The following is a 22120-nucleotide window of genomic DNA, read 5'->3' as shown; positions in this document are numbered from 1 at the left end:
GTAACGAGCGATTGAACCTTCGTATCCTTACACCCTGATGAGATATCGATTTCACTTAAAGTATTATTATACACCTATTTACTGCTATGATTGAACCTTCTTGGGGAACTCGCTGTTAAATATCCTTTCTTTACATCCTGATGAGATATTGATTTCACTTAAAGGTTATTATGTTATAATATTCCATTAATTAAAACAAATATTTTGGACACACTAAAACTTTTCGAGTAAATAATCGTTTCTCCCATGGAATTTTCTGAAAGGGAAATTAAAATCGAATGTGTCGAGCGACCATACCGGTAGTTAGACCGACAATCTGATTCTATTTAGATCGGATTTACAAGGAAACAATATTAATTACATAAAAAATCCACAAATTAATCCTCAATATGTACTCAATATTCATTTAATATTTTTTAACTGCAACCGAGGCAGTGGAAGTATTTTGATTATTGAATATATAAACAAATTTGTATATAACAATGTTTATTAGGATCAGATGAAATTAAGCATTCTATACACCCGCAGTTAACACTATGAAATGATCGGTCCAGAGGTATAGGATCAGATGACTAGGGGGAGTAAGCATAATATTCAGAATATTAATTTAATATAAAAACAAAGACCTAACAATTGGTATGAAATAGATCAGCCAAAATACGACCCGATGATATGTTATATTTACTAACAAAGTCATTATAACGACTATAATAATTAAAATCGAGAAAGTGTCGTCTCGTTGCGACTCATAGAGAGGTAGTTAGATTCCAGCTGAAAATCTATGTGATTTTTTTTGGACACACTCGGACTGTTACTAGCGTGAAAATCCGATATTAATTACGCTAAAAAATTCTCTAAATTCGCTTGTATGAACATGTAATTCTATATAATGAAAGGGTTTTTAATTTCGCAACCGCCACAGTGGATCTTAGCGCCTTTCCCTTGAATGTATTGAATAGGTATATGGTTGATTTTTTTTTTAATTTTCCTGTTAATCACGACTAAGTGTAATTACTTTGAAATTACACTTTCATGAAAAAAGTGGTGTGTTTATGAAAAAAAATGCATTTCGACGAGGGTCAAGGAATAAGATTCAGTTATGTTCAAAAAAAAAAAAAAAAATGAAGACAATAAATGGTCTTTTAAAAATAGTTGTCCTTTTTTTTATTTAAATAAAAACAATTGTCCTATTATTTAATTGACACAATTGCATGGGAAATAGATCACGTTTTAACTTACTATATATATATATATTGTATCTTGTAAATTTGATAACTACATGTACGATTTAAGCTATGTTTTATGATGCAAAACAAAAGATAGTAAACTTCATTTGCATATTAATTCTTGTCTATTTCTAATTTGATAAACAACTAAAACCATATAAGAAGACGTGTAAGGAGGCCTCAAATTATAAATTAGGTTGAACAGAATTGATTAACCTATGTCGTGACAATCCAAGTATTCCTTCACATTTCATTGCTCCTTATGTTACAATTGTTAAGCAAACGCTCGGCTGCCTCTGTAAACACTGCGAAATGTCGGAGTTGACAGAGACCTCCGCCATTTTGTAATTTTTGGTTAATATCTCGAGTTTGGATTTATCAATTTAAAAACAAATTATATATTCAGCCTAAATGAAAAGGTTTCCATTCACCATTTTAGTATAATTCAAAAATATTGAAAAACATTTATTTCGACTTTTTAAAGGTCGCCTGCAGTATCAGGAAGTAGAGACGACGTACAAAAAATTGCATAGTACTTATCATTCTATAATCCCTGAAAGTTTTACTGATATCTTGAACCGTTGATTAACCGTACAAAATGTATATTAAAATCGAAAATTGTTAACTTTGCACCAGACAGGAATTTCCAATATATAAAATAACTTCAGATAACAACATTGTTTCTGCAAATTTCATGAAAATACGTAGTCTTAGAAATCGCGTGCACAAAATAGATGTACGGAAAAATAATATTTACTAACAAAGTCATTATAACGACTATAATATTTACAATAATATTAACAAAAATTGGTACCCAAAGTAGTGTCTCCTAACTGGAAATATAGTTGTGAAATATGAAAGCCCTATCACCATCTGTTCCCAACTTATGCCAGGTTAAAAGTTTTTTCATAAGTACAGAATTCTTCAAAATCAAGGTCAGAATGTCAGGATTATTGTTATCCAATAAGAAGTCTTGCCACAAAAATTACATACATGTATGTGAAGTATGGAAGCCCTTGCCCTAACCGTTCAAACGTTTTGGCCAAGGTTAAAATTTTTTAAAAGTAGGTCAAACTCCAAGGTCAAGGTCAAAGGTCTTAATTTTAAATGAAATGTCTTGTCACAAGAATTGAATAAATAAAGTATGAAATCACTAGCTCTGACCTCTAAAAGATATGGTCAAGGTTTGTTTTTTAAAAGTAGGGCAAACTCCAAGGTCAAGGTCAAAGTTCTTGGTATCCAATGAAAGGTCTTCTTACAAGCATTACATATGTGAAGAATGAAAGCTTTCGCCCTTACCGTCCAAAAGTTATTGTCAAGGTTAAAGTTTTTTTTATAAGTACGAAAATATCCAAGGTCAAGGTTGGTGGTATCCAATGAAAGGTCTTGCCACAAAGAATACATATGTGAAGTATAAATGTCCTGGTATCTACTATTCAAAAGACTGTCTGTTTGTCTGCTAAAACTTTAACCTTGCACATAACTTTTGATTTAGTGAAACCATGACTTTCATATTTCAATGTGTATTCCTTGTGGCAAGCCTTTTTTTGGGGTACCACCAAATTTGACTTTTTGACCTTGATCTTGGAATTTGACCCACTTTTACACAAAAATTTCAAACTTTTACGTTGACCATATCTTTTGAACAGTAGATACCAGGACTTTTATACTTCATATATGTATTCTTTGATGAAAGATCTTTAATTGGGTACCAACAACTTTGACCTTTTGACATTGGAGATTTCCGTACTAATGAAAAACTTGAACCTTGGCCATAACTTTTGAACGCTAAGGGCTTAGGCTTTCATACTTCACATTTGTAATCCTTGTGAGAAGACGCTTCATAAGATACCAAGAACTTTGACCCTTTGACCTTGGATTTTGATTTACTGTTAAAATACAACCTTAATAATAATTTTTGAAGGGTTAGGACTAAAGCTTTCATACTTCGAATACTGTAAATGTATTATATTTAGTGTGTACGATATTTAGCGGAAAATGATTTTTAAACAAGTTAGCGTAGATTTGATTTAGCACATTTCTTGATGTTCTTATTCATGTTTCATTGTTTTAGACATTTAGCGATGTACTTGAATTAGCGGAAGTATCTTTCCGCCAAAAGCGCTAAAAAGAATACACCGCCAAATGTAATACGTTTACAGTATTTTATCTTTGTAATAAGACCTTTCATTTGATAGCAAGAACCTTGACCCTTTGACCTTGGAGTTTGACCCATTTTTACACAAAAAATCCAAAATTTTACTTTGGCCCTAATTTTTAAATGGTACATACTATGAATTTCAAATTTCAATTTTTTGTGGCAAGTCTTTTCATTTGAGACTAACTATTTTGACCTTTTGACATTGACCTTGGAGATTTCTTGGAGAAGGCTGCATTTGAGAAAGCTTAACCTTCTTGCACATGTCAATTCAGTACACAAATAAACATACACGTAAATAGCAATTAAATGTAAACAAAGGTAATGGAAGATAACTAGAATGAGCATGTATTTTCCCATCCATGCCAATACCCTTGACAAGATAGCAGTCAAATGTAATGAATGCAAAGGGTAGACCCCAGTGCTGATATCTGAGATAGAAAAACTAAATATGATGGATACCCATTTAATTGTCAGTTTTTAATGTCATGTTTTACATTCTGATATGCTTATTTCCATACAAAGATGTATCAATATGAAGAATATTATATTACAGGTGTACACACTCAAATACAGTGTATATTAAATTCAAATTTATTTTTAACTTGTAAAGCATATCATTTCATGATGAAAATATTAGAAACTTTGGTAAGCAGTTTTGCTGCAATTTATGTTAAAATAATGAAATAACACTGAAAAATATAAAAGTGAGAACTTTATCTACATAAAATTAAGCAAGACCATCTGCTCATGAAAATTTCATTCTCTAGTAAATAAATCCTATACGATCATGACATCAAAATACAAAGATCTTTGTGAAATTTTTGCTTTCTAAATACTGTAGACGTATTTTTTTCCACGGGGTCATAATTCCGCAGAATCTCAATTTCTGTTTAATCCGCAGGTAGAAAATTACGCAGATTCCTCAGACTGTCACTGTATGCATTACATTTATATTAAGTACGCTTAGACAAATTTCCGCGGTAAATTTGTGACCGCGTACATAGTGTAAATTATTACCACGCGGAAAAAAGTACTTCTACAATAAGATATTGCAAAAATTTGATCTACTTTACTCTAAGAGCTGGTTTGAAGGGTGGAATAATTACAATTTAATTTAATCAACTGGCTACAACTCATTTAATGCACTTTGAAAATGTCATCAACTGATCTAAGATGCATTTCTGATATTTAGACCCCTTCCCCCGATGGATGTGACAGTTCCTGAATTACAAGAAATAGTAAATGGTTCTGTTCTGTGGTTAACAAGGGCCATAACTCTATCTGAAGTAATCGCAGAGAGGTCAGATCTGTTGACTGGCATGCCATCTGTAGAAAAAGAAAAAATAAAGCCATCTTTAAAACACAACCACAAAAAGCAACTACAGAAATTAGATTCATATACATCATCACTTCAATTTTTAAAAACCTTTCTGTTTATTTTGTACAAAAATTATGCTCACAACATCAACATGTAGTTCCTTGATATAAGATCAACAAAGTACAGTTGGTTTACAGAATGCTCATTCTATTCACTTTAAATACAATGTTTGAATACAATATTTCCATATGTGATGAATACTTACTACAACAGATTGTAGCATAAGAAATAGGTCTTCTCCAAGATATTGTACTAAAAACAAAAATAAAATTAAACATGAATCAACTTTACAATACTTGGGATGTATATGTACAAGTTAGTGTTCAAAAAATGACAGAGAGTAGGAATGACAAATGATCATCTATCCACAAATACAAGTGTGAGTAATGTTTTTGGTAAAAGTCTATCATCCCTGTCTTAAGTAATCTCCATAACTAATAATATCAGCAAAATACCTGTTGAATTGTCTTCATTGAAATCCCAAGTGTATTTCTCTAAAGTCTGAGCATGTTCAGGTCTTATCCTTTGAGGTGTTGGCTGCAATATAAACACACTATTATGTACAAATTTCTTTGTTATTCCAATAGTAAATTTAAGTACCTCAGTACATTGTACCAACTGATGTTGCACGTTTAAAAAGTAGAGATGCATAAAAAAAGATTAACATGTTTATTGTCAGTACAAAAAAAATTGTATAGATGTACTCCTGTATTATTTTGCTCATGCATAGCTGTGCTACTGAATATTGCACAACAATGCATGGACAAAAGAATACAGGAGTTTTTCATGTAACTGTTATAACTTTCTTAGTGATTTGTTGTTTAGTGTAACAATTGGTTTATTTTGTACATACCTGGAGCATCATCAACAAGAGGACTCGGGATACTTCACAGTGACACAGGAAATCACAGTACGCCCCTACAGGTCTTCCCGTAATGGAGGAGCCTACAAACAAACATACAATCTTCTGTTTTATAATGCACTCATCTTTTTAAAAAGATTGGACACAAAGGAAATCAGATCATCACTTTTTACTTACCTCCCCTTTCCTGGGCTAAATAAGCCATTTCTGTTAGAACACTCAGTGCCCCATCGTAGTCTTCTAAAAATAAAAACACTAATACTTAAATAATTTGTTCACACATCAATATTAGTTTATGATGATTGATTTTAAAGAGAAAGAAAAACTTACTGATAGCAATTTTACATGAAGTTACTTCACTTAATGACTGTAGGCAATCAAGCGGACTCTACAAAACACCAAATGAGGATACTGTATACAGGGAAATGTTCAACTCCATTTTATTTTGCCCCTTTCTCCATACTCATAGGTGGGGAATTAAAAATAGTGCAAATTCAAAGAACACAGTAGAATTTCTTAAAAAGAACTGTGACTGGGCAAATTTAAATAAGGTCAAGTTGCTTGCAAGCACGAAAGGCTAAAAATAATATGGGCAGTATACAGTACATAAATTTCACACATCATTTGTTTCATGAAATTGAAATTCTCTAAAGTTCTTAAACAACATAACGTAATTGCTGATATTCATTCCATAATACAGAATATATCACAAAATCTGAATGCTTCCTATATTTACCTTCTGTCAAATCCTACTCTGTATCAGATAATTTCTGTTTCTCAAAACACTGGAATTTGATAAGATGTATGATTTGAATTCTTTTTACATGTTATAATAATTACATGAGATTGTAGTTCTGCTGCCCTCTGAAAATGAGCCATATTATCCATTTATTTAGAAACTGGAAATAAAAATAATAATAAAAGGAGATAATTGTTCTCGAACAATTAATATTATGTTTATTTCAATTTCATTTAATATTTATCTCCTTAAAAAAATTCCATAAATAAGAAAACAAAATTGTCTTAAATCAGGATAAATTTAAAAAAATGAAAATAAAAAATTGAAATGACCTTGACCTTGACAAAAATCTTCAAGGTCAAAGGTTCATATATTTACAACCTGCAGTCTATGACTTATACTTTTCAAGTTATAAGGTCTTTAGTAAGAACAAAGACGTTAAAGGGGAATAACGTCATATAAGGGGTCATCAAGTTTCGCACTTATACAATGAAGTTAGATCTAATGTCAACATAGCCATGGTCAAGGACGAGTTATGGTTTCCGAGGAGTAGCGATAACAAGGTTTTTTGCACAAGGGGCAATAACTTTTAAAAGGGTCAATTTATTGACGTTCCTTGACAGATTTAAGAGTGCATTTCACAGATATTCATAGATTGTATATGTTTAAGGATATAAGAGCTATTAAAAGAAATCTATACCTCAAATTAACGGAATGACCTTGACCTTTGACCATGAAATGAATTTGAAGGTAATTTTAAAAACATATGCAGTTTGTTTATGTCTCTACGCCTTCTCGTTTTGAAATTTTTTAGTTTTTTATAAAATTTATAAACTTTGCACTTTTATTGAAGGGGTCAAAGAAAACTTTTGCAATGAATAGATTGAAAAGTCTCCTAAATTAGTTGAAGACGTTAACACAAGGTTCGGAATGCTTCTCTATATTTACGGTTTGTCAAAGTAGCGATAACAAGTTTTCGGTGAAAGGGGCAATAACACATAAGGAGATTTGTTAAAACATGGGGGGTCATTTTTTGAATAACTTTAAATATCCAGTTCATGAACTATAAAGTTACATAAGTCTTACGGTGTCAAAACATAAGGTGAGAAATAGAATAATAAAAAACATAAGCATTTCAAGAGGTCTTTCCACAGAAAGGTGGAAAGACCTAACAAATCATTTAAAAAACAAAAATACTAATAAATACTGAGTACCTTTTGAATACAAATATTGTAATGATGAAACAAGTGTGAAGTACTTGTGTCTTCCAAATTTGAAAATTTTGACTTTCACAGATAACTGATAATGACAAGCTCATAGGTGTATAAAATAAAAACAACCTCTGTATGATATATTTCTTACCTTTAATGCATTTCCCAGCTCTATACACAAGGCAGCTGCCAGTGCTGCACTGTTGTTCTCTATATGAACCTGGAAGTACAGCAAGATATTAAGGTAAATATCTGATATCAGCCCTGTATATGTAAAACTTACCAATAAAGTGATAACGACATCATAACCAAATTAATCTTTTTCATTTTGTCAGTTTTAATGAATATTTATCTCACCCTGATAGCATGACTGTAACAATTAATGGCTGCCGTGAGATGTTCATTAAAACTGGCACATTTCAGCTCCTGATTGGCTATCTCTGCCTCTAGAAAGTTACGAGCCGCCTCCGTCAGGGACTGGGATTCTCCGGCAGCATTAACCATAGTGTGCTCACACCTGTGTACAACAAGAGCCTTTAACATGACATGCTGACTAGGGTCTAATGAACTCTACATCTCATCCTCATACGACAGTTTCCATTAGCTAGATTACAGATGCTTTTGAAAGTTTATAATTTTATTTCAAGAATTGATTGATTAGTCACAAATCCATTGGTTTAAATAGATGCAAAACTTTTAGAATGTTAAGTCTCTCAAGGAGATGCAATTTGATGAGTGATTTTTACTTGCATTAAATTATGTTTTCAGGAGAGTTGAACATAGAATACTATTATTAATGCACCAACTTTGACCAAGGTGCCAATTTTTGTTAATGCTGAAAAAATATCACATTTAAACTATTCTGAATTGCTTAATAAAGCTTTATAGCTTATTCAAGCTATAAAGCTAAATCAATAGATTGTGGCAGACCTATAGAAATAATCTATATACAGTAATGTAGTTATAAATATGTTATATAATACCTGGCTTGCGCAAGAGCACAAAAGGCAGCATATTGTTGGCATTCTTGTTCCTTCAATGACTTGGATAAGACAGCTGGAATTAAAATGATATCCATGATTCTCTCTCTCTCTGCATACATAATTAACATTATTTTGAGATGGGTGTACTTTCCAGGCTTCAGGTAAACAATATTCAGGTCCAGTACAATCACTAGATTTAGCTACGTAGGTAGAATTACCTACGTAGCTTTATTTACCTACCTCAGGTAGCTTTATTTAGCTATTTCAAGGTAAGTTTTCAAAAGTTTTCTTTTTATTAAAAAGAGACAAAAAGTCGCAATTAAATGACTATTGATATTTATACTAGGGAGGCTTTAAAAAACAATCCGAAGCAGAGATAGTTTATACATTGCTGCGTTTGGACAATTTAGAGCAAAACATGTAATTCCATTGTTTGGTTATCTGACCGTGCGGTGAGGTGCAGTGAGGCATGACTGAGTATGATTACTTCACATTGTGCTGAATAATTACCGACCTATTATCGTGTTAACCGGAACTGGACTTCTTTGTCATTTCATTCAAGAAGTAACTGTTCTAACTGTCATACATAGCCCTAAAACTTTCAGAACTTTGATTGCAATTGCGCAGAAAAAGACATTTTTCCAAGAGGGATTTTTTCATGAGTTGTTTTCAGATGAGTTCAAAGTTGAAAATGATCACTGCATCAAAACGATATTTTCTGAACACCCTGAGAAAAATGCTTTTTAATAGAAATAGACCAATTTGGTAGCTAAATAAAGCTACCTCAGGTAGGTAAATAAAGCTGTGTAGGTAAATCAAGCTACGTAGCTAAATCTAGTGATTGTACCAGACCTGATATTGTCAGTGATACCTGATACTTACAGTACTGTTCAATTCCTTCAGCAACATTTGGTCTCTTTAGGAAACGCCTAAAAAGATAATGTTTTTAGCAAAATCTGTAAGATAACTTATGAGATTTAACCAATTTCTGAATTTGGAAATCAAACAGTTCGATTTTCCTCTGTTATGGTTTTCATTTGTCGAAGATATTGTCTTATTTTCTTGATTATATATTAATATGCAAGGCCAAGCATATTTGTTGCATGATTGTACTTACTTTTTTAATTTATTTGACACTAATCTGTATTTGCCGAGTATATCTACATCCTTTTCCATTTTCGGATTTTCTACTGCTGTCAAAAGCGGGTGCGTTGATGCCTAGGTAATTCGCACCAAAGTTTGTCGCTCATGCAAAGCGCACAGCGCCTACACTTAAATGAAATGATCCCGAAAGCTTATTCCATTTTAGGCTAAAGATGTAAATTGTGTTTGATTTGGTGACTTTGGATGACACACACAAAATTGTTTTTGGTTGGTTAGTTGGGGGGGGGGGGATAGATTGTCCAAATTCCAGAATCCTTTTTTAGAATTGGGGTTCTAACTTTTATCTCAAATTTTTGAATATACCTTCTCATTTCAATAAACTTCAACAAAGAGCATGGGAGGGGGGACAAGTCTTTAAATGAACATTTTCAGCAGCGAAATAAATTGCTTAGAAAAGTATGTGTGTGCATGTGTGTAGTGAGGCAGAGGGAATCACACCCTTTGCCCCCTTCGATATTATCTGTTGGATTAAACTAAAATTATTCATCCACAAGACCATAAATATTTCATTTTCAAAGCAAGTCTGCATCTATTTAACCATTGAGTTTATTTCTATATACCACTGATCATAAATGACACTTCGGAGATGTCCATCTTTAACTATAAATGTGCGCAAAACTCGCACAAAAAAGTACATTTTTACTTTCTTCAATGGGAGCATGTGTTTATGTACATTTTCACCAGAAGGGGGTTTCTTTGACTTTTGATAACAATGGACAAGGTCAAAAGGAATCTATGTGCTTACCATTTCTGGTTCATAACTTTGTGTTTAATAATTAGAAAAACATTAGTTGCTTCTACTGACCATCAATTATTATTAGTGTAACAAATGTAAACAAATGTCATTTGGACAATTTATCCCTTTCATATCATTACATGTATCAAGGAGAAATAAGAGCCATATAAATTATAAAATTTATTTTTGCTCTTGGATATAAAAAATGCAGAATATTGTATGATCATTTAATATGAGCAATATCTTAACCAGCAAATGTTATGTCTCTTATTAACATAAAACACAATCATATCAATGCCCTACTCCTAACTGGAAATCTGCTGTTTTTTAAATTCTGACCATGGCACTTCTTTGTTATAAAATTTCATTGTTTTATCAAAAGCACCAGACTTGAGCTGTTCTAGTAGATCCCCAGACCTGGGGTCAATGATGGCATTTAATTCCAGTTCCTCCAAGACAGCTTTCCAATTGGACACATCCACAAAGTTGGCAGAAATAGCGACACTTGATGTCAGATTTTCCACGCGATGAGGACATCTTGCCGGTACAAAAAGAACTTCTCCTGGAATTATAAAATATTTATATTAAGAGCAGGAGACACAAAGAATGAATAAAACTTAAAATCTCTCTTGAGTTAAATTCAAACACTGTATTAAAGTGGCAGTCTAAACTAAAACATTTATAGAGGGCTGAAGTTACAAGAAAAATTTTCCCCATGAACAAGTTAACTTAAAAGTTTTGACAAATAAAAAACTTCAAATTAGATAAGAGATGTGAAATAAAACTATCAATTATATCTGTAATGATTAAATTGGGTTCAAATGATTTTCCTGTGTTGTGCAGACAATGTTAAGACTCACCTGCAGACAGGACACATTCTGAGGGATGTGTCAGACTTAACAATGGCTGCTTTTTCAGATCAGGATTTGTAACGTCTGCCTCAAATACAGGGTCCATACCGTTGGGGTACTGAGGGTAAAGGAGGGCCAGATCAGACTGGGGGTAAAATACCCATCTACAAAAAAAGGTCTACAAATTTATTAACCTTTTTAAACAAATAGTATGATAGCTTGGTCTGTCTGTGATAGTTTCATCAAATAAATAGGTTTGCAATTTTCTCAGCAATATATTAGAGATGAGACAGAACAAACCAGTTAAAAAAATCAAAGTCTGCACAGATTCCAAAATCTTTTAGACAAATTACCCACCAAATTATGCATAATGAAAAAGTCAAACAAACTAAAAAGCAAAATTATTTTGATAAAAAAGGACACTAACATTTCTTCAAAAATCTGCATTAATAATCAACATAATTAACTAGTGAGTATAACATGCAATTTACACTGAGTACTGTAATTACCTCTTGGATCCTTGGAACACTGCCATCCAGAAGTTAGATCCGAAGGCATCGACATGGAGCTCACTACAGAGTCCTGCGGGGGCCACAAAGAGACTGGGCCAGCTGTCCCTGTACAGACTCCCCTCAGAGGTCCTCTGTAAAAAGTCACCTGTCCACCAAACAAGTGGGGTGTAGAAATGTACTCAATATGTGAGGAAACATATTCAGTTTATTGAAAGAAAAATTGTCAGTTATTTATATGAATGTGTTTCTAAGAGCGATATAAAATTGACTAAAGGCTTGATCCAATAGGAATCAATGACATTTGTTTCAAGTCCCTTAGAGAAATTTTCACTCATATTAAGATACCACCACTTGACTGTGGAGGACTGCATATTGAGCCCTGCACTTGAGCACTTGGAGCTTTGAGCAGTGAGGGATCTACTTGGTTCAAACACCAATTGCGACACAAAACTCATTTTATTTGGTCTTCTCTGAAGGACCAGTCTCTTTATCACACAGTGGAATTCAAACCTGTGATGTATGGTTTAATTCCCTACTATGTAACTCTAGAGGAAATGCTCTAACCACTTAACAATGCAGGCAAAACAACCAGTGATGCATTTAGGCAAAAAATGAAGTGCACGCTAAAAAATGGCAGGGGTTCTACAATCCTTGGTGGGTCCAGAGAGAGTCATGGTGGGGCAAGTTATATACTGCTATGACAGGTTTTTTTTGTTATTTTTTTTTTTTAAGGAATACCTAAAAAATGTCATTCCTCCTTAAAAACAATTTTCTTTCTTAAAATGCAAATAGCTATGAGTGTATACTTCTGCTTTTTGGTTGTTTGTTCATTTCCTGTTATATTGTAGATGTCTCGGTTATATGACAATGTAATACACGCAACTGGGATTAGAAAAAAGTAAATAGCCAAAAGTAACTAGATATCATTGAGATGGTGGCCATCTCAAAGGGCCCCGCTTTTAGCAATGAACATGAAAATGTAAGATAGCTGAAAAGGGTTTATATATATATAAAGGGGACAAAAAGTATACTCCCCAAAAAATAATACAATATATAACTATATATATATATATATATATAATATATATATATATATAATATGATAAAATCACATATATCTGTATAATTTGTTTGAGGCTGAGTGGACTTAAGGGAAAGAAATTATGCACTGAACAAAGATTTTGAACAGATAGGCTATTTTTGACCTTGACCTAGACACTTTGTTCACAGCACATCCATTAACCACTGGCACTCTGTGAGTTAAGTATGAGACACATTGGACAAAGGCAAGAGAAGACATGCTCCGGACAAGCATTTTTCATGAAATTCTGCCATGACAGAAAGGCTATTTTTGATCTTGACCCTTGACATAGAAACTTTGTTCAAGGTCAATGCACATTCACTGACCACCAGCAATCTGTGAGTGAAGAATGAGCAACATTGGACTGATAGGAGAGAAAATATGCTCCGATCAAGGATTTTTCATAGAATTCTGCTATGACCTTAACCTTTCACCTAGAAGCATGGTTCAAGGTCACTGCACACCCTTTACCCAAAAGCACTCTTTGGGTGAAGTATGAGCCACATTGAACAAAGGGGAGAGAAGATATGCCCCGAACAAGGATTCTTCATGTAATTCTGCTATGACCTTAACCTTTGACCTAGAAAGATGGTTCAAGGTCACTGCACACCCTTTACCCAAAGGCACTCTGTGGGTGAACTATGGGCCATATTAGGCCTAGGAAAGAGAAAATATGCTCCAGACAAGAATTAAAACAGAAAGGCTATTTTTGACCTTGACCCTTGACCTAGAAACTTTGCTCTAGGTCACTGCACATTAATTGACCTCTGGCACTCTGTGAGTGAAGTATGAGTCACATTGGAAAAAGGGGAAAGAAGATATGCTCGGAACATGGATTTTTCATATAATTCTGCTATGACCTTAACCTTTGACCTAGAAAGATGGTTCAAGGTCACTGCTCACCCTTTACCCAAAGGCACTCTGTGGGTGAAGTATGAGCCAGATTGGGCCAAGGAAAGAGACGATATGCCCCCAAAAGATCTCGGATGGACAGACGGACGGAAGGACAGCTGGACGGACGGACAGACTGATCACTATAGGGCGCCCATCGAGCGGGGCACTTATAATGTAATATGGATAAAATGCATTCCACATTTTTCTTTAAACTTGTAACATATAATGACACTGCATATAAACTACATAAAATGTCCGTTTAAATTAAAAAAAAAAATATGAAAAAACAAGATGTGTTTGTGAAACACTATGCGCCCGGCGTCAACAAAGTTCGAAAAAGCTATTTTTAGTATATAGGTCACAGTCAAGGTCACAAGGTCATTGACCTTGGTGTTGTTTGAAAGAACTTTATTAGAGGAGTATGCATACTAAATATGAAGTCTCTATCTCCTATGGTTCAAAAGTTATGGCAAAAAGTGGAAAAAACTATTTTTAGCATATACCGTAGGTCACAGTCAAGGTCACAAGGTCATTGACCTTGATGTCATTTGAAGGAACTTTATTAGTGGAGTATGCATACTAAATATGAAGTTTCTATCTCTTATGGTTCAAAAGTTATGACAAACAGTTGAAAAAGCTATTTTTAGCATATAGGTCACAGTCAAGGTCACAAGGTCATTGACCTTGATGTCGTTTGAAAGAACTTTATTAGTGGAGTACGCATACCAAATATGAAGTCTCCATCTCTTACGGTTCAAAAGTTTTGGCGAAGGTTAAAGTTGACAACAGACAGACAGACAAACAGACAAACAGACAGGACAAAAACAATATGCGCCCCGAAAAAATTCGGGCGCATAAAAACTTGGATAAAATTTATGACATTTTAATACAGTGTATTAGGGTGTTCCTAAAATGCTTTCATTTTACACTCAAAATATTATTAACATTGAACATGTTCTTGTTGCTAAGCACAATGATCTCTCACCAGCAAAATACCTAGGAATCTTCAGTTTCTCTACAAGACTTGGACAATGGATGGGCAGACTCCAGTCAAACAGGTACCCCTCACACGGCCCGCCCTCTGGTGGACTCTCTATCCTGTCTATATAGTCTGACACAGTTGTCTTCTCTTTGTTCTCAAGACTGGCCCACTCACAAGAATTCTTAACTGAATGTTTCAAAGTAACAGCAATGTCCCCTACAAATACATATAGTGAAATATAGTGCTGTACCACTGCATTTTACTGTAACTGAAGCCAACTCTTTTGTATAATTATGCAAACAATATATACATGTATGTACAAAGAAGAAAAAAGAAAATATTAACCAGCAAATCTTTTGATGAACTGTAGAGTCCAGGGAGTGTCAGTAACATTGATATCTGTGATTATGACAGGTCTGTGTTTTGATGAGTAATCTCCATAAAATCTCTCTGCTGTTAAGTCTAAAGCTGAAACTTTGTCAACCTAAAAATTCAGTTAATAATTAGTAGAAATATCTACTACTTATAAACTACCAGTACTGTAAATTGATCACAAATTACGAATACATGAACCATTTGAATAACTATTACTCAATGAATTTAGTAACCAACACCCTGAAAAATTTCAGTGATTTTTTGATGACATCTTTTAGATGGTAAAGTAATGATAAGTAATTTCTTTGTGTAAAGCCTTTTTCAAACACAGCTTCCCATTTCTGCAATACTGTAAAGGTGGAAACTTTGATGGATTTCTAACAGCCATCAACTTTCCACACATCAGCTTTCACATTCCTGTTAGAGAACAGTGTTAATTACTAGTCCAGTACATCATCAAAGCTTCCACTTGCCACTTTCATAACAAAATTATACTAAAATTTGCTAAGCTTTAAAAACTCTTTCATTTTAACCATTTTACGGTAAATGACAATTTGAGTTACTGTAAAAATACTTTTTTTTCCACGTACTATTAATTTATGCTATGTACATGGTCACAAATTTTTCGCGTAAATTTGTACAATTGAACTTTTTGCAAATATAATGCATATAAGGAGAGTCTTAAGATACCCATGTAATTTTCTACCAGTGCATTGAAAAGAATTAGAGATTCTGCGGAATTATGACCCCTTGGAAAAAAGTATGTCTACAGTACTTGAAATGGCCTTACTTTCAGACAAACTGGAATTGTCAAGTCAGATAACAGGGATGGAAGCCTCATCAAGGCTGACCTTTGCTCCTGTTGAACTCTGACCTGCTTTTTAATCTTCCCAAGAAGCCATTTGTACTCTGCAGCTAAGAAAAAAATCAGAAAATCTTTTATTACTCCATTTTTACAGTTTGTTATTGGTTATTGGTATGTGTATAGGATTGATCAGAAGTGATGTCAATATACTGTAAATCACATTTTATTCGCTTAATTTTCGCATAATTACGCGAGACAATGAGCTCCCGAAAATTTCATTCTCGCGTTTAAAAGTATTCCTTATGATTATATTGAGGAAAAACAACTATTCGTGAAAATTATGTCTTGCTAATAAAGAGTCAATGACTATCTCGCGAAAATAAGGTGTCGCGAAAATTAAGTGATCTACACAGTCTGAATCATATCTAATCATACAGAGCATATTATTAAAAGCAAAATCGGTAATATCGTCTGTATTTAATTTCTTAGTTGCTACGAAGTGGTTTGTTTTATCGGTCGTAGACTACAACAAACACCCAAGCTGTCATACCAATTACCCTGTTACACATACCCAACATGAGCTTGAGATTAATTAAGATTTCCCAGATTTGAAGGTGTTAATTAGGCCTATTAGCCACTGGCGAGAATGTGTGAAGTCACGATGCCAGGTGTGTTCAATGGACCGAAAAATTCACTGCACTTCGAGATAAGCCAGGTAAAAAAGGGCTTGGGACTTTGAATGTACTTCGACATAAGCGGGGTATTCGAGATTACCATGTTCGAGATATCTGGGGTTTTTTGAATCATATATAGAGAAAACGGCCGGGACCGGCGATCGACTTCAACATAAACGGGGTATTTCGAGATATCCCATGTTCGAGATAATGACATTTACCTGTACCTGGTATACATGGTGTACATCACATCACTCCTAATATGGCTCTATCATACCCCAGGTTGAAATAATCTGAACAAAATTTAATCTACACCGCTACCTCAAGATTGTGTTTCTTCATCAGAATTTTTTAATAGAATTTTTCTATATTTTTCTCATGTATAACTTTGATCCCATGTTGTGGCCTTATCTTTCACCCCCCACACCCCTTTCCACTTAATGGAGCTTGATTTAAACAACTGTGAGTCACAATTCAAACAATTTACAATTTTCTTGGCCATTAGTTCTTGAGAGCAGGATTTTTAAAAGATGTCACCTGCATTATCAAAAGAAACAGCTTTCTCAAGGTGTTCTTCAGCAGCACTAAAATTTTGAAGTTTTTCATAAAAAGAACCAAGAGCTGCATGGAGGTTAGAACAAGGGCCAGTGTGTTCCAGGCAGTCTGTCATTCTCTTAACTTCAGTCTTCATGAAGTCTTGGGCTACATCCAGTCTGCAATTCAACAATTTGGAATAAGAATATAACTTAAAATACATATAAGTAGTTGTAATTACATCTCATAGGTGTTTAAAGCAAATTGAAAGTAGGGGCTGAACCAAAATAAAAAAATGATTGGAGACTAAGTCCTAATCTTCAATTGCATATATCATATCTATCTTTGCCAAAAAAAAAAAAATAGTGTGTGTGAGGGGGGGGACTAAACCTCTCTAGCCCCCCAACCCCCAAGTTCCAATGCCTATGTCTCTAGTTTAAAACATTCCATTCAAAATGGTATTTATTATTTTACTTTTATATCAAAGTATTATATCCATTACCTTTTTCTTAATTATTGCTGCTAACAGAGTTTCAGAATGATCCAGTTCTTAGCTTTACCTTAAAAGTATTAGAAAGTTTGGTCTGACCTCATTATTGTTGCTAGACAAGTATTAGAATGGTTGGTCTGACCTAAATATTGCTGCTAGAAGTTGCTATCAGAATGTCTGCTCTGACCTCATTATTGCTGCTAACAGAGTATCAGAATTATTGCTCTTGGGTAAAACATCAGTGTAGGTATTCTTGGTTTCCTGTGACAGTTTCCGCCACCATTTAGCCACCGCAATTTTTACCAAAGGTTCCTCTGACTTGTGTGCTTTCATTAATTTAGGAAATGGAGCAGTTTCTTCATATTTCCTCTTTTTAACTTTTGTAGTATTTGTTGACTTCTTTCCTGAATAAAAAGATGTACATTGCATGTTACAATTTTGAGTCTCTATTTTCATAATTTTACAATAATTACTGAAAACCAAATTTTTGTTTGCATGCGAGAAATATTTGCAAGTTTCATGACCTACTTAAAATCTCGAATGTTATTCACCGCGAACCATTTACTTTGCTCTGTATTTGTATAGGATAATTCCTCTGTCGCAAAAATTAATCATCGTGGATTGATTTAAAAGTGATGAATCGCGAATAAAAGTTGACGCATATAAAAGTTGGTTTACAGTATTAAATATAAATTTTGTTTAAACTATAATTTCTGAAAGCAAATTTAAATTTACGCTACACACTTATAAAGTTAACTAAAAAAATAATTTTTCACAAATATGCTGACAACATTCATTATTTTTCTTTAATAATTTGAGTGAAATTTAAATTACCAAGAACTTCCTGTGTAGTAATTGGCCATTCTGAAATCAATTCCTGCTCCTCTCTCTCACTGTTGTCCATTATTATTCATTATCTTCTACATCACCAGCAGTCACAAGATCTAAACAAAAATTTGTCAACTCCAATGTCATCGAGCAAAATAAGCAAATTGATTCAGATAATTTTAGTCCCAGCTTGAGGAAAAAAGAAGAGCATGGGTGGGAGGACGGAATCTAGAGGGGGCTATCTTTCATTGCAAAGCTTAAAAGCATCTTGAGATATCTTCTAGAAATGACATACACACACACACACACACCCTCCCTCTCACACACACACACAAAGTATGAATTCACAATCATGACATCTGGCCTCAAAATAAATAAGGGTCTTCATTAGACCATAGGAAGTTATAGTATAAAATTTCACTTCAAATCTCAAAAACTCCTCCAGATAGCGGAAACAAAAGTGTTAAAACAGACCGAATTTGCAACCTTAAGCTTTGACTTCAAAATCTATAAGCATTCCTTAGGCCATAGGAAATTGCTGTATAAAATATAATTGCATAACTTCAAAAAATAAACAGAAATGAAAGTGTTACAAACAGACAGAAATACAGATGGATGGATGGACAGACGGAAATTTAATATCCCTCACTTTTTGAAAGCTCAAGACAATAATATCCAGCTAAGCTCTTTATGTAAAGGAGGACACTTCTCTTAAACCACTGAAGGGTCTCCTTGGAACGCTAGAGGACGACATATATGACCTCTCCATAACATCTACCACAGTAGCTGCAGAACTGTAGCTCATTGCTTGAGAAAAATTAAGCATGCATTTCATTGCTATTCTTGATACATTATTTACTTTTCAACATTACAAAACAGCCATTTATGGTAACTGTTTGGAATGTCAATTTTAAAAAAATTCTATTTTGAAGTCCCTGTTGGAGATGATGCATAAAAAAGTATCTTTCATACAACATGCCCTTGCCTAAAAATAGGAGTAAAATAAATGGTAAATTAGCGGTCAAGCAGATACCATTTCTAGAGTGGGGAAAAGCATAAAACAAGAAATAATACCTGAAGTTAGTGAGGAAAAAAAAGCAGAGGCATAATCGAAGGTTTTACAATGCTTGGATCTGTAGCTTTCTGATTAATCTGAATTTTCTCAAGTGGAGAGATGCAGTTCTGTAGCTTCTGTAGTTCTAGTTCTACCACAGCAGAGCATCACAGGAGCTTGTCATCATGGTCATGGCTGTACATAAAGGAGCGTGGCCCGTTCAATAAAAGTAGATCTTGAAAATGCCCTAAAAACTTTAGACAAAAATACAAATCCCTCAATCATCTTATCATTACCTGATTAGCATTTGATTATAACACTTTTCAAAATATCTTTCAGTTTTACTTAAATTGTTTATCGGGAATGCCTAATTGAAGACCTACAGGTAATTGAAGACCTACAGAAGACCTACGGAAGACCTACAAAAATGGGGGATATATACAGCAAAACTGATATGATATTCTGATTAAGCATGTCCTAAATATTTAAAATACACAAAAAGGTTTTATAAAAAGAAGTTTTAAAGTGTATTTTTTAAGCTCGGTAAGGGGAACTATTTCTTCTCTCAGAAGACCTACAGCAAGAACGATAACTCGCGTAAATAACAAATCAGCTGTTTACCAAAACTTATCAAGAAAATGTAATTTTCAGAAAAATGTAATTAAAAAATAATATTAAAGAACGAAAAAAAAATCATTGGAGATACTTTATATACATAAATCAAAGATAAAAAAAAAAAATAAAATGCAATATTCAGTCAGATACAATTCTATTTTGTTTAAAAAAAAAATTGTTATTAAAATCATTAAAATTGTAAACACTGTACATAATTTATAATACCATCGTATGTCAATCATAAAATCATTATAAATACATACACTTGTATATAAGTTATATTTAGTATTTTATATGTGTTTATAAATAGATCAGTATAATATTTAGTTCAGGTTTGAATTGTTGATCATTAATAAAAATTCATTGTGATGGAATGATTTGTGTTCTTGTTATTAATAATACCTAGCAATGTCATTTATAACATCTGGAAATTTTTATAAGATTTGCATTTATATAGAGAATGAAAATTTTAAAATTGCAGTTAAAAGAATTTGAAGTAATTTTTCAAGAATACAGACATAATCACTTTCAAAATCTTATTTCCCCGAGTCAAAGCATCATATTTTTTTAAAAAAAAAATATGCATGCATTTGTGTGATAACATGCATGTTTATTATTTTATTCAATTTTAAAAACTGTGTATTTTCTTTTAATTTAATAATTGAATGATATACCTGGTATCTTCAAGATTGATATAATGTACATGTATATTTTAGCTCAAAATGTATATTAAGAAATAAAACCTTATGTTTCATATTATAGTGCCTATTTCTTGACTTACAGCATGTTATCTGGAAATATACATTTAATTAAGTTATTAAATATTCCTCGTGAATGTCATATAAATGTGTTATATTGAAAAAAGATGACCATTTTGAATATCAAAAAAAATTCAAAACGTAATTCTATTCTGAATAAATGCACAATAATTTTATTTGTTTATTCTTGCTAGCATTTTTAAGATATAAAATAAATATTTTTTTTTATATCTTTGCTCTGTTGACTGCAAATTCACATCCATCAGAGCAAGTGGGGTGTGTTGATAATTGCAATCAAAACACGGATATATCCTCAGGGTGACTGTGTATACAACAAATTAGTGAAGATCGAAGCCCTTAGTACAGAGTAATATTGCTTAGTTGAGAAAAATCCACAGCATACATATCAATAATTTGAACTTGAATATTTAATATTTATCCCATAAAACATATTTAAAAAATTACAATATTTATTAAATATTAACTATAGATTTCAAGAAGAATATTAATTTGATAAATGAAATAATCATGATAATTATTTATATTTTTAACTTCATCAAAATTCATCATCCAGCTGATTTCTTTATCATAATTCATAATTAAAAAACTCAACAAAATCATTTGTAATTTTTTTTATTTTGTCTTATACATATTCTTCCTATAAACTTCACAATATAAATGAGCGTGTTGCTGTTTACAAAACAAGTCATCCAGAGTTATCGTTCTTGCTGTAGGTCGTCTAAGGGAAGAAATAGTTCCCCTTACCGAGCTTAAAAAATACACTTTAAAACTTCTTTTTATAAAACTTTTTTGTGTATTTTACATATTTAGGACATTCTTAATCAGAATATCATATCAGTTTTGCTGTATATATCCCCCATTTTTGTAGGTCTTCCGTAGGTCTTCTGTAGGTCTTCAATTACCTGTAGGTCTTCAATTAGGCAGGCCGTTGTTTATCAGCTATTTACAGTAGGTCACTGGAGTATCCTGGACAAATCAGCTCATTCTTACTTACATGTTTAGTTTACTTTTCATACAAACGATACATTAAGAATGATTAAAGATGCTTAAACAACCGTGATTATTTTCAAAATAGCCTTTTCACGTTACACGTGCACGGTGTTGATTGTTGTTTTTTTTCGGCGGCTTATTGTTTGTCAACTCGCGGCAATTCTGGCGAAAATGAAAGTAAGTGTTTTATTACCTT

The 22120-nt window shown here is 33.0% G+C and overlaps 2 protein-coding genes across 3 annotated transcripts; both read right to left on the bottom strand.

Annotated features, from left to right (window-relative positions):
• Positions 1–3836: 3836 nt before the first annotated feature.
• Positions 3837–9812, bottom strand: LOC134255834 (40-kDa huntingtin-associated protein-like). Its single transcript, XM_062738383.1, is given in 12 exon segments — positions 3837–4713; positions 4971–5017; positions 5221–5302; positions 5619–5710; positions 5805–5867; positions 5958–6015; positions 6468–6526; positions 7707–7797; positions 7935–8094; positions 8561–8633; positions 9443–9489; positions 9678–9812. Coding segments are annotated over 12 exon segments (969 nt in total). The 5' UTR covers positions 9737–9812; the 3' UTR covers positions 3837–4575.
• Positions 9813–10670: 858 nt separating this feature from the next.
• On the bottom strand, positions 10671–22035 carry LOC134255888 (bifunctional arginine demethylase and lysyl-hydroxylase JMJD6-like). 2 transcript variants are annotated; one of them, XM_062738477.1, is made up of 10 exons: positions 21929–22035; positions 18493–18602; positions 17846–18062; positions 17172–17347; positions 15946–16070; positions 15126–15264; positions 14784–14996; positions 11821–11968; positions 11321–11475; positions 10671–11022 (listed from the first exon to the last, which is right to left on the bottom strand). In XM_062738477.1, exons 2-10 carry the CDS (start codon positions 18560–18562, stop codon positions 10766–10768), a joined length of 1500 nt encoding a protein of 499 aa, XP_062594461.1. In that variant the 5' UTR covers positions 18563–18602; positions 21929–22035; the 3' UTR covers positions 10671–10765. The 2 variants fall into 2 exon arrangements, with proteins under 2 accessions (XP_062594461.1, XP_062594462.1); XM_062738478.1 differs by lacking the exon at positions 21929–22035 and adding an exon at positions 19561–19728.
• Between the last annotated feature and the right edge of the window lie 85 nt (positions 22036–22120).

This window comes from Saccostrea cucullata, unplaced genomic scaffold (genome assembly GCF_032062105.1).
Source record: "Saccostrea cucullata isolate Sc308-1 unplaced genomic scaffold, CSIRO_AGI_Scuc_v1 ctg78, whole genome shotgun sequence".
NCBI classification, from domain to species: Eukaryota; Metazoa; Mollusca; class Bivalvia; order Ostreida; family Ostreidae; genus Saccostrea; species Saccostrea cuccullata.
This window is presented reverse-complemented; position numbering and strand designations above follow the sequence as displayed.